This window comes from Apodemus sylvaticus, chromosome 10 (assembly GCF_947179515.1).
Source record: "Apodemus sylvaticus chromosome 10, mApoSyl1.1, whole genome shotgun sequence".
In the NCBI taxonomy this organism is placed as follows: domain Eukaryota; kingdom Metazoa; phylum Chordata; class Mammalia; order Rodentia; family Muridae; genus Apodemus; species Apodemus sylvaticus.
Window position 1 is genome coordinate 56,735,210 of NC_067481.1, and position 12,956 is coordinate 56,748,165.

The following is a 12,956-nucleotide window of genomic DNA, read 5'->3' on the forward strand; positions in this document are numbered from 1 at the left end:
ATAAAAAGAAAAATGTGCCATGTGGACATTTTGATCTATACAATAGAATGAAGATCACTAGAAAATAGCATATGTAGGAGACAACTTCCTTATCATATTTTAAATATCCTCGAAAGGGAGATAGCTAAGGCAAAAAGTAATAATGATCTATCAGGATCCTATGGGATATGCTGTATAAATGGATGGATAGTTATTAATAGCAAAATGGCCAGGGCAGAGATGTGTCAGTATACCACGATGAAGTTTTTAAATTATGCATCAAATTGTAAGTTATTCGTTCATGGCAGAGCCCAGTAATTTTTAAATGTTTGCTATAAATCTCAAAGCAGCCACTGAAAATGAAGCACACTAATCATGGAAAGACAGACTAAAGATACAGTCAATTCAAAATGGGACAGAAAAAGAAGAAAAGAGGATAAAGAAAATATGAGACGAAGAAAAAGACCAATGGATTTAAACTCAGCCTGATAAATAGCAGCATTAAATATAAATGATCTAAATATCCCAAGTGGGTAGATTTCAGTGAGTGTTAAGAAAATGCAGAAGAATATTGTGGAATATGCTATCTCTATGACAATCACTTCAAATACAAATCTTAAGGGTGAAAACATAAAAGATTGGAAAAAAAAACACAAGTTATTGTCTTAGTTACTTTTTAAATTGAGGTCATAAGGCACTATGACCAAGGCAATTAGCAAAGGATAGCATTTCATTTGGGGCTAATGTTTTTAGAGGGTTAAAGTCCATGATTTGGAGCAAGGGCACGGTGCCAGGGACAACTGAGAGAACACATCTTCATCATCAAATTGTAGCTCAAGAGAGACTGAGACTGGGGATAGCCCGAGTCCTTTGGAACCCTAAAGCCCACCCACAGAGACACACCTCTTCAATAAGGCTGTACTTCCTAGTCCTTCTCAAATAGTTACACCGAGTGGACTACATACTCAAATATGTGAGTCATTGAGAACCATTTTCTCAAGCCATTATAACTGAAAATAAATGCTAATTAAAAGGAATGGGGACTTTTATATTGAATATTGATATCAGACAACATAGACTTAAGATCAATGAATATCATCAGAATATGGAGTACCATGTCAACTGGTGTGGCAAACATCCCCAAACTTGGAAGATAGAGGTAGATGGACTTCTGTGAATTTAAGGGCAACCTGGTCTACATAGTGATGGCCTGTCTATGAATACAAATACATACATACATACATACATACATACATACATACATACATATCATGGTAGTGAGGATACACAGGAGCATCAGGAGCATACACAAATAAACAACAACAATAATAATAACATCCTGTTAACGGGTTTTCAAAGTTCATGAAGCGAAAGCTGACTAAATTTAAAAGAAAAATAGAGAAAAAGCTGCTATGAATTCTACAAAAACTTCCCAGAATGCTGAAAAGGAAGCATTTGTTAAGTCACTCTATTAGATAACCTGGACATAGACAAAATTTCACCAAATTCAATTAAACAATATGCCAGAAGAAAGAAGGGTCATGACCAAATGCAATTAAACCATTGATTTAACATCTAAAAGCTATCATAATTTGTCATATCAACAGACCACAAAAGGTCTTCACCTCAATTGACTAGATGCCTCAAATAGCATCTCTGTCTAGGATTCAGTTCTTTCTGATGTAGTGACTCTGTGTTGAGTGTTGGGCCATGAGTCCAGCCATGGGTAAGACTCAGGTGGGCTCTTACTCGTGGGGATATTGTGATTTCTGAACTGTGCCACAGGCAGTTTGGGCTGCCTATTTGGGTATCAATGAAGTTGGGAAGGAAAGGTCTAAAAACAGGCTGGGAGCCTAGAACATGTCTAGCCCCATGGTAGCTCTGGGCATGGAGCTGGGGCCAAGGTGGGGTGCAGACGTCAACCTGGTGGTAATTTCTCTTTCTGTGTCCAGATGGATCACTACACCTTGCTATCCACCTTGCAGCTGATGTACACTGTGGGCTACTCCCTATCTCTCATCTCCCTCTTCCTGGCTCTTACACTCCTCTTGTTCCTTCGGTGAGTACAACCACAACATGTGGTCAGACATGTGTCCTGTAATTTGCTTGGTGGCCATCATTAGGAAGCCGCAGAAGGGCATCATCTGCTGGATGATGTCATGGATCTTCAGAGCAGGATGCTTAAGATTCTTGAATACATCCGTTCCATTTTGTAAATGAGAGCACAGAGAATTCCAAATGAGAAGCATTGAGTCCTTACTGGTGAGAGGGGCAGTTGGATACAAAGAAAGGACTTGAAGCAGGACTCCAGACTGCCTTTGCCTCTGTGCATAAGTTCCTGATCATACCCTTTACCACCATAGTGCCAGCAAACCACCGTTCTGCCAGAGACATCGCTTACCCACAAGAATCCCCTTTTTCCTCAAAAGTCATGGCAGGCCTAGGATTTAATGAGGCCTGTGGACCCTGGCCAACTGTCAGCCACTGTAATTCTCTTAATCTGAATTAAGACTAATTCTGATTCTAGAAGGTTACTGTTAGTTGTTTTGGAAAGGAGAAATGACTTTTATAGGACCACACAGCTGCTGGGTGACAGAGCAAGGGTCACAACCAATCAGTCCATTGCACTGTTTCAAAATCTAAAGCTCTAGTGCACTTTGCTAAACCACTTTAGATGTCTCCTAAGTGAGACAGTAATGAATCCTTGAGGAAGCTCTCCAAGGAAGTTTCTCAGTCAGAGGCACTGGTAAGTATAACATGGCCAATTGGACATTCAGTACTGGTTCAGGAGCCTGTATGAAGACACTGGAGATATGAGAGGTAGATTGCCCCACCTGGGCTCACCTGAACTTAGATATGGCTTTATTTGTCTTGGCAACCTCATGACCTTCCATGACTCCAGGAGCAGACATGACATCCTACTGGAGAACACTGTAGCTTTTGCAAGTTCCACCTCCAATACCTACTAATGATATGCTAACCCCTTTCTTCATGCACTTAAAGTCCCAAGCCCATTGCAGCAGAAAATCACTGCCTGATCCAGCAGGAGGTAAATGCATCAGGCTTGGCTTGACCAACTGTCTGTTTCACTTGAGCCTCCTGGTCTACCTGGGGAGAAGCATCTATACATCATAAAACTCAAGAGTCCACCTCCATTTGGAAGTTCCAAGGAAACAGGAGAAAAGCAAGTGGGACGGGGTAGGGGCTGCATTGAAAGCCCAAAGGTGGAAAGATAGACTTGAGGATACACAGTTAAAACAGTCTGAGTAACAGAGTTAGCAGCAGACCCTGGGTAGAAGTGATTAAAGCTGACAGTGTTTCTGGACACCTATTACATTGCATTTTATATGAGTTAATGGATGTGAGCCTCCCCTGGCCTCTGAGAGAAATGCTCTAATTCTCAGAGACAGCTGAGCCTTGGAGAGCCAGATCCAGTTCTCAGCATTTGTAGCCCCGAATCTCAGCTCCACCACTCACTGCCCAGGGACTTTTGATTTACAAAATCAAGGTTACAAAAGTGCCCATTCCTCCAGTGGCAGCAAGAGGTGAAGGTTTCATAGGTCCCTGTATTTAGGCCTGGCATGCCACACATGTATCTAAGGAGCAACTTCTTGCCTCATTTCCCAGATGGGGAGAGTAGGGCACAGAGAAGCAAGAACACCTCGACCAGCAGTCTGTACTGTGCACCTCCGTCTCTAGCGACAGATGCACAGGCGGTCAGGACTGCACTCCCAGCCCTTCCTTCCCAAGGGAAGAAACTGTGTTCTTTTTGTGCAGAAAACTGCACTGCACACGCAATTACATCCACATGAACCTGTTCGCTTCGTTCATCCTGAGAGCTCTGGCTGTCCTGGTGAAGGACATGGTCTTCTACAACTCTTACTCCAAGAAGCCTGACAATGAGAGTGGATGGATGTCATATCTGTCAGAGGTAATCCCCTCCCACATGATGGGGCCAGAGTGGGGAGGGGGATAGACTGGGGAGAGGGGACAGAACAATAAATATCTGATAGACAGACAGTGTACTGCTTAAGAATCCAACCTTCCAAGAATGGATCCTGAGGCTGATGGGCTTACCATGGGTGACTTCTCAACTGCAAGCAAAAGACTAGATCAACCTTTTGCTGAGAAAGGCTCTCACTGTGTAACCCAGGCTGGAACTTATGATCTTGCTGCTTCTGTTTCAAGAGTACTGGAATTGCATGCGGGTGGCACCATGCCCCTATATTAGTGGGTTTTAAGTTATGGGGATGCAGAGATGGCTCAGTGGGTCAAGCATTTGCTGTGTGGAAGTATGAGAATTGGAGCAAGCTAGCTAGCTAGGCTAGCTAAGTCAGGAAGCTCTAGGTTCAAGTCAGAGACTCTAATGTAGTGTATACAGAACAGCACAACCAAAGAAGATGGCTCATGTCAACCTCTACACACACAGGCATGCATCCTTACATAAACATGCATACCCACATGCACATGTGTGGGTATGTGTATGCACACACACCGCATACACACGCGTAAAAAAGGTTTGAGTCGATCATGAATCTTTTACATTTATTTGTGTGTGCAGGAATGTATGTGGGAGTCAGAGTAGAGCACAGCTCAAAGAGTTGAGTCTTTTCTTCCCACCATGTGGGCCCCAGGGATTGAGTTTGGGTAGTCAGGATTAGTGGCACGCGCCTTCACCTGCTAAGCCAGCTCAGGGCCTTTAATCATGAATCTCATATCCAGAATTTCTGTTTTTCCCTAGTGTCTGTATTACCTTTTCTACGAGTTTGTCTATGCATTTCAGGCATTTCATGGCACGATTTTGCTCATGACCTTCTCTCTGGATTTTCTTCAAGTCTGTCGGGTCTGGACTCGTCTTCATTTTCATTTCCTGTATCGATTATTTACCTTTGCTGTCTTACTTTCACACCTTGGTAGCTGTCACTAGAAGTTTTTCAATTTTATTGGACTTTCCCAAGAACAAACTCTCGGCATTATTGAGACCTTTTAGTTTATAGTCTCATTGCATTCATTTCTACTTTTATTATTTCCTTCCATGGAATTTCTTTGGATTGACTGCTGTTATTTTAACAAACTTTTCTCATGAGAGAATCTTCAACTCTTTTTTTTTTTTTTTAAGATGGTTGCACTTAAGGGTAGAAGTTTCATGCCAGGTCCAGGTTTGATATTCACTGCATATTACAAAAGTTGGCAATCAGTGTTTGTTTTTTTTTTGTTGTTGTTTTTTACATTCAGTTCAAGAAACACTTCTCATTTGTTATTTGACATAGATCCATGTGACAATTTGCAGTCATGTGAAGATTTACTCAGTCACTACGGTTCCTAGCCTCGTTGACCTGAGTGAGGCTGGAGAACACACTTTCCAAGCTTTCATTTGGGCTATGGATGAGGGTAAACTCTCTCTGATTTTGTTTTCTCTTACATTCATTCATTCATTCATTCATTCATTAATTCATTCATGTAATTTTGTATGCATGTGTGTGTACATCAAGTGCATGAAGAAGCCCCAAACAGTGAGTAGAGGACATCAGATCCCATGGGGCTGGAATTATACAGATCATTGTGAGGCACCATGTAGGTGCAGTGAAACAGTCCAGGTCCTTTGTAAGAGCAGTACATGCTCTTGACCACCAAGCCATCCTTCTAGACTCCATTTTATCTATTTATTTAAGTCTAAATATGGTGCTTACTTTGTGTAAATGAAGCCCTGGGTTTCCTTGCACAACATGAACAAGAAGCAGTAGCTCATAGCTGTGAACCCAGCACTAAGGAAGCAGAAGGCAGGAGGATCAGAAGGTCAGGATCATCCTTGACTACATAACAAGTTTAAGCCCAGCTTGGGATACATCTCTCTCTCTCTCTCTCTCTCTCTCTCTCTCTCTCTCTCTCTCTCTCTCTCTCTCTCACACACACACACACACACACACACACACACACACTAAATAAATAAATAATCAAAAGAGCATAGAACAGTGGTTCTCAACCATCCTCGTGTGACGACTCTTTAATACAGTTCCTCATGCTGTGGTGACCCTCCCCCACCATAAAAAGATTTTCATTGCTATTTCATAACTGAAATTTTGCTACTGCTACGAATTGTGATGTAAATATCTATGTTTTCTGATGGTCTTAGTCAACCCCTGTGAAAAGGTCATTTGACTCCCAGAGGGGTTGTGACCCACAGGTTGAAAAACACTGGCCTAGAGTGTTAAAGAAGTGACTGCTCTTTGAAGGCTCCATGAAGCTTCCTTACCAGCCTCTTTGAGGTAGTTAGCAAGGGCTCAGGAAGCAGGGGAGGACAGGTGTGGGTGTATGCATACTGGGGGAAGTTTTGCTCATTCAGGTGCTGAGAATGCCAGGACTTACTCAGGTTCTGCCTCTGCAGATGTCTGCCTCCTGTCGCTCCGTCCAGGTCCTCCTGCACTATTTTGTGGGTGCCAATCACTTGTGGCTGCTGGTTGAAGGACTTTACCTCCATGCTCTACTGGAGCCCACAGTGCTTCCTGAAAGGCGGCTGTGGCCCAAGTACCTGGTGGTGGGTTGGGGTAAGAGACACAACTCCCATTGTTCTCTCCCAAGGACCTATCAGAGCGTGGGAATCCATCAGAGCCTTTGGATGGAGCTAGAAATCCCAACTAGAGGATGACATCTGGAGAAGATCATTTCTCAATGACAAGGGTCTCTAAAGAAAATTTGTGTGCACTCATGTACGTGTGCATTCATGAGCATAGTTGCTCTATGCCAAATGTGCATATGCAAAAATAGATAAATTTTTGGTGTTAACCACATGACCTCTTTCCCAGCTGCATCTGCCTGCTCACTGTGCCATGCTAAAATATCTGTGTGCTTTGATCTGTGTGGTTTGAACAACAGACACTGGTTTCTTTGCTATGGAAGCTTTGAGTCTAATGTGCTTGTGTTCTGGTGAATGCAAAACTCTTCTTTCCGTGCACAAAACTGCCCTCTTAGGCTCTGTCTTCTCATGGTGGAGGGGAGAAAATGAGACCTCCAATCTCTTTTCATAACGGCACTAATCCCATCATGAGAACCCCAACTCAGAACACCTTCTAAACCTAGTTACTCCACATTCTCTATTATCAAATACCACCACAGTGGTGACAGGTCTTCTGCACAGAAATTTTGAGATGACAAAATACATCAGTCTATGACAGCAAGTATTTGGGGAAAACAAAAGTTGTCTTTTATTATTGTCATTATTATTATTATTATTATTATTATTATTATTATTATTATTAAAGTACTAGCAGGGTATCCTGATCTGGAACTCTGGTTTTCACAAGTCCTTGGTCAATTAGAGGCTACAGGACTCAGAGAAAATAAATGGAGCCATGAGATTCCTCATAGAAAATTGAAGCTCATGAATTTATTCAAATATATTCCAAATATATTTCTAAGTGTGTAAATTCATTGCGCATTTCACTTGCAACAGGTGGCAAGCCCTTTCTCCCAGGGCCCAGTTTCTCTTACAGTAGAGCTGTGGCTGGTCTTGGCGTACTCTAAGCCTCACCAATTCTCACAGTCTGTGATTCTATGCTTTCTTCTTCTTCTTCTTCTTCTTCTTCTTCTTCTTCTTCTTCTTCTTCTTCTTCTTCTTCTTCTTCTTCTTCTAACCCTTTGTACCTGTCATGCTGGGCCCTATCAGACTGGTGTGGGAACAGGGGATTTGGAAAAAGCAACTCCTAATTACTTCTCTGCTTTCTACACAGCCTTCCCCATGCTGTTTGTCATTCCCTGGGGTTTTGCCCGTGCACACCTGGAGAACACAGGGTAGGTAATTCACCTGGTGTCAGTCTTTCATGGACCAGCAATTCCCAGATATGCCCAAATATAAGAAATGACATCACCTTTCCAAAGAGACTATCCAAATTCTCCTACTCTGTCCTTCTAGAGCACAACAGGAGTGTAGAAAAGTAGTCGAAGGTCTTATAGAAATCTGTTAGTTACACACTTAAATTATTAAAAGATGTCTGGGCCAGCTGTGGTGCTGGGTATGTAAGGATGGAAGCACCAAGTAGTTTCTATGGCTTTGTTCACATGGGAGAAACCAGCAACTCTGATGCACATGGAGGGAAGAATGAAGACACACAAAGTGGCCCTGCCATATTGTGAAATACAATGCAAAGGCCAAAACACATCAAGAGACACAAGTTAGTTCTGAATCTTCTAACTTGTAGCAACTGAATCTCCTAACTTGTAGGAACTGAATCTGTGCAGATGTTTTAAGCCTGCTTCTAAATAGCGTGTACTGTGGGATCCATGTCCCTTCCAGATAACCACCAGCCAACCTTCTTATTTATGTATGGGTGTACACATATATTTCTAAGTATATAAATGATGTGTGAGTAAAGTACTAAGGGCCTATAACCCGGGGCTTTTGTTTGCATGCACATGGGGGAAAGTGTGGAAGGGTCTACACAGTACACTCCGAATGATAAAGAGCAATGCCGTGGTAAGAAGCGAATGGTTCCCCCCCATCCCTCCTCTTAGGAGATGGACTAGTAGACAGTTAATCTTCAAGGCAGGCAAGCATCGTTCTTCTACAGGGTATGTAACTTGGACTTTTATCCTCATCTCATGTGTCTCCCACTCCTCATCTTCTTCTTAGGTGTTGGGCAACAAATAAGAATAAGAAAATCTGGTGGATCATCAGAGGACCCATGCTGCTTTGTGTAACAGTAAGGCCCATCCCATCTACCCTTCTTCAGGGGCATCTCTTTATTCTTAATTCCCTTCTAACTCTTTAAACCTCTGGTCCATGACAGAACCATATGACATTTTTAGCAGTTTCTCCTGGGTGAGAAATTAGAAATGTCATCTGGTTCGGGATCTAAAGTCGTGGTAACATTGTAAGCTTCCATGTCTTTGGATTTTTAAATGGGGACTTGAAGTAATCTCTGTGATCTTTCACCAAAGGGCTGTGATAGGGAAAGGGCTGCCTGTAGCCTTGGAAGGTTCCAGAAACTATGGAACGACCAATGTGTGTCTTTGGATGGTTTGTTTGAGACAGGGTCTTGCTGTACCGTGGCACCGACTCCTACCTCATGGCAGTCCTCCTGCCTCAGCCTGCACCCTGATTAGCTTTTATCTTAAAGTCATCAGCTAGTGTCAGGGGTGGGGGTGGGGGGAAGCCAAAGAAACTACTTTCAGAGGAAAAATAGGAAGCGTCAATGTTACTACAAAGAGATCATGGGCAATGGAACAGATGTTACTGGGTTTTTTTGAGGTGCAGAAACTTGCAGGGCAAAGAGCTGGACTGGCAAAGACTGATCTGGAGGACCCACTGAACGCACACCCCTGAAACCTTGTGACCTCTGTTGGCCAAAGCATCTTTAATGGGGCCCCAAGTATATAGACATATATATTACGTCTACAAACCAAAAATCTATGGATAGTGAAGTATAAAGAAATTTATTTTAAAAGAAGATCCTTGGCACTCACATGATTTGGCAACTTGACAAAAGCAAGTTTGCACATTAGTGAGATCAATGTGCTTGTCTGTTTTTACATAAAGAATTAAATCTTGGCTGAATAGTTGGCAGTTCATTTTCAATGTTTTTCAGAGTTGATATTTGTTAATGTTGAGAATGTCACACTTCATATAAAGATATAAATATGTAGTTCAAAATAGCAGAAGTATGTTCAGGGCTATTTTAGAAATTACTGAAGACTCTTCCCCATCCCATGCTGAAAATCACATAGCAATTTTTAAAATAAAACTGAAATTAGAAACTGAAACAGCAATTTTCAGAAAGGGTTATTTATTTATTTTTTAAGATTTTAATTAGTGTGTGTCTGTGTGTGTGTGTGTGTGTGTGTGTGTGTGCGAGCGCGCGCACATAAGTGTATAAGTGTAGGTGCCCTTGGAGTTAGAAGAGGATGTTAGATCCCCTGGAACTGGAGTTACAGGCAGCTGTGAGCCACTTAATGTGGGTGCAGGGAATTGAACCTGGAAGAGCGGTAAACATTTGTAACTGCTGAGCCACCTTTCTATTCCTTCAAACAGCAATTTTAAACAAAATATTTACAGTGCTATAGAATGATGGTAGAGAAGTGTGAAAAGTCCCTTTCCTATAATTAAATCGTCATTTTTTTAAGAGAAGAAAACATTGAATGTAGAGTAAAAACCCTGCAATTCGTAAAACACAACAGTCCTAAAGCTAAGCTGAGGTGTCTCAGACAGTGGTCATTGGTGTGTGCAGTAAAGTGTGCACTGCACATGTGGTCTTCAGAAACAAAGTTGCTTCAAGTTTTATGCTGCAATATGGGCAAATACTACCAGAAACACATTGGTCACATGCACTGAATTTTGAATTAAGTTTTTGGTTGTTGTATGTTCTGAAACCCTTTATTATCACTAACATTTTGTGACCTCCTACACTGGGTGATGTCACCCCTTATAAACTTGTGACCCCCTTATGAAGTTTAGGAAGCTGGGATTTAGAGAGAGGATGAACTTTGTTCAAGAAGCCGGAGGGGTACCAGTCCCAATGAGCCAGCCAGGAGTCGAACCTGGAATCTTCTGATCCGTAGTCAGATGCGTTATCCGTTGTGCCACTATACCCAAGACACAGTTTGCATATCAAATGACTCCCATGAAGAAGTAAGGAGAGGGCCCAGATCCTGGATAGGCTTGATCCAGCATTGTAGGGGAGCACCAGGATAGAGAAAAGGGAGGAGGGTGATTGGAGAATGGATGGAGAGAAGAGGGCCTATGGGACATATGGGGAGGGGGGAACTGGGAAAGGGGAAAGCATTTGGAATGTAAACAAAGAATTTAGAAAATAAAATAATAAAATAAAATAAGAAAACATTGGAAGAGCCCCCCCCCAAAGAAGCTGGAGGGGAGCTGCAGGGGGCTAACCAAGAGTAGACTGACAGCTTTCACTGATGGTTGGGTAGATCTTCCTGCCCATGCCTGAGTGGCCACTGGGTATCTAGCATTGTGTTCCATGCCATCACCAAGAGGAGGCTGGGTGGTCTATTTGGCCTCCTTTAGTAGATAGCATAAGATCTTGAAAGGAAAAAAAAAGAATTTGTAAAAGAGTGTTAGTTTCTGTCAACAAGTCAAGGAAATTCTTTCCTTGGATCTAGCTGTGATCTTGAGGAAAAATGTACATAGAAATGGTAAGAGAATCAAGGATATGGGGGAGGGCAATTGCAAGTGACATGGACACTGTTGCTATCTTCCCTCTGTTACTTGTCACTTGGCTGAGAATGTCCCAAATAGAATTTGACCACACATGTCCTACTCACAGGTCTCTGAGCCCTTACCTCTCCAATCCTTTAGTTTTCCACTGTTCTGCTCTCTCTGGGCACACTGTCCCATTGGGGTCCAGCACCCACCTCCTGTCCAGGCACCAGTACTGCTGCCTGGTAACATTTACTGAGTATTTCCAACCAATGCCAACTCTTAAGTGCTTGATTCAGTGAACTCAATTAATCTTCTCAATGAGCCTACAAGTTGGAGCACTATGGTATTTATGTTTTGGCAAGGACACTGAGGAGCTGAGAGTTATTTGCCTCCATAACTTCATAGACCAAGGTAAGTTGGATGACTGAGGGACAGTTCCCCCTATTGTTCTTTGAGACAGACTCATTGCCTCCAGGCCTGTACCTGGGATGCTTATGGCCCTTTCGGTCTGTAGTCTCAGACATCCTGGGTCCCAGTTGCTTTCCTCACCGTCTTATCCACTGGAGGACCTCAGTGTTCATCTTTCAGGTCTTGGGTCAAGCACCTTGGTCATCTTCTCTATGCCTCTTTGTCAGGACATTTATCCTCCTCTTTCTGGATTCCATATTTCCTGGCTTCTGCTCCAGCTCCAATACATTTCAAGTATTTGTTTAAGATCTGCTTGCTGCCATTGTAAACCACTTTCTAGTCCTTCAAGCAGCCAGCTTTAGTATATGGTGGCCCTTTGGGAAACACATTTAGTAGATGACTGGAATCCACACTCTTAGCCCTGAGAGGTGTTTGTTAACCAGGCAGAATAGACCAGCATAGAAACTACCAATTCTCAATTAATTGAGAGTCCAGGCTTTGTCTGATTAGACTGCTGAAATGAATACCATCATTTTCTAGTTGCTCTTGGAGTTTCCTGGATGTCTTTAAGTTTCCCTGTGACATGAGTCCCACTGTAACACTTAGGTTTCATTGATTTCACAAAGGCCTGGGGAATCTAGTTTGTAGCCGGGGTTGAAAAGCATCTGGCCACACCCTTACTCTTCTAAGAACAGTCCTTGGACCAACAGCTTGAGCAACAGATTCTAATGTGCTTATCATCAACTCAGATTCTTGTCGCCCTTGACTGGAAGTATGGAATCAGAATCTGTATCTAACAGGATTTAGATTTATGTTAAAATGGATGAAGCTGTCACAAATGTGGTTCTCAAAATGAACTGCAAATTAGAAATGCTGTGCTGCCTGAGACCAGTCACAACAGAAATTATGGGGGAAAGGACCAGACAGCTGATGCTTTAGAAGCTCTTACGTGACCCTTGTGCACAGCCAGGAACAATCACCTTGCTGCTTCTGCCTTCCACAATGGGCTGACCAGTCTGCTGGTTTCTGTTGCTCTTTCCTATTTCCCAGAATAGCATTTCCCCCTAGCCAGACAAGAGCATATTTTCTTTGTCTTCCCAGTTTGGATAAAATGATCTTCAGTTGCTGCTGTTTCTGTTACTCCAGTTATGATCGGATCCATATTTACACTAGACCACAATGGGCTCCTGGTCTTTTTATCCATCCCCTTCCTCTTGCCTTTTCCACCCAGTGACTCCATCACCCATCACCAGGCACTCAAGCCACAATGTTTGGTGTTCTCACAGATCCTGTCTTTTTCCTTCTTGGAATAGCCACTCAGATTTCAAGTTGGTATTATTTCTTGAAGGTCCTTCCAAGTCATCTCCTTCTCAGTGAATTTACTACATTCCCCCAGCCCTCCTGTGTAGTCTGCAAA

The 12,956-nt window shown here is 42.6% G+C and overlaps 1 protein-coding gene across 1 annotated transcript in view; it reads left to right on the forward strand.

Annotated features, from left to right (window-relative positions):
- Nucleotides 1-12,956, forward strand: part of Glp2r (glucagon like peptide 2 receptor) — a 64,502-nt gene that overhangs the window by 23,877 nt on the left and 27,669 nt on the right. The window contains exons 5-9 of the mRNA XM_052195722.1: nt 1,932-2,038; nt 3,757-3,910; nt 6,365-6,524; nt 7,707-7,767; nt 8,606-8,675. Of these exons, the coding sequence (XP_052051682.1) occupies nt 1,932-2,038; nt 3,757-3,910; nt 6,365-6,524; nt 7,707-7,767; nt 8,606-8,675 (552 nt within the window). The remainder of the gene's footprint in view (nt 1-1,931; nt 2,039-3,756; nt 3,911-6,364; nt 6,525-7,706; nt 7,768-8,605; nt 8,676-12,956) is intronic.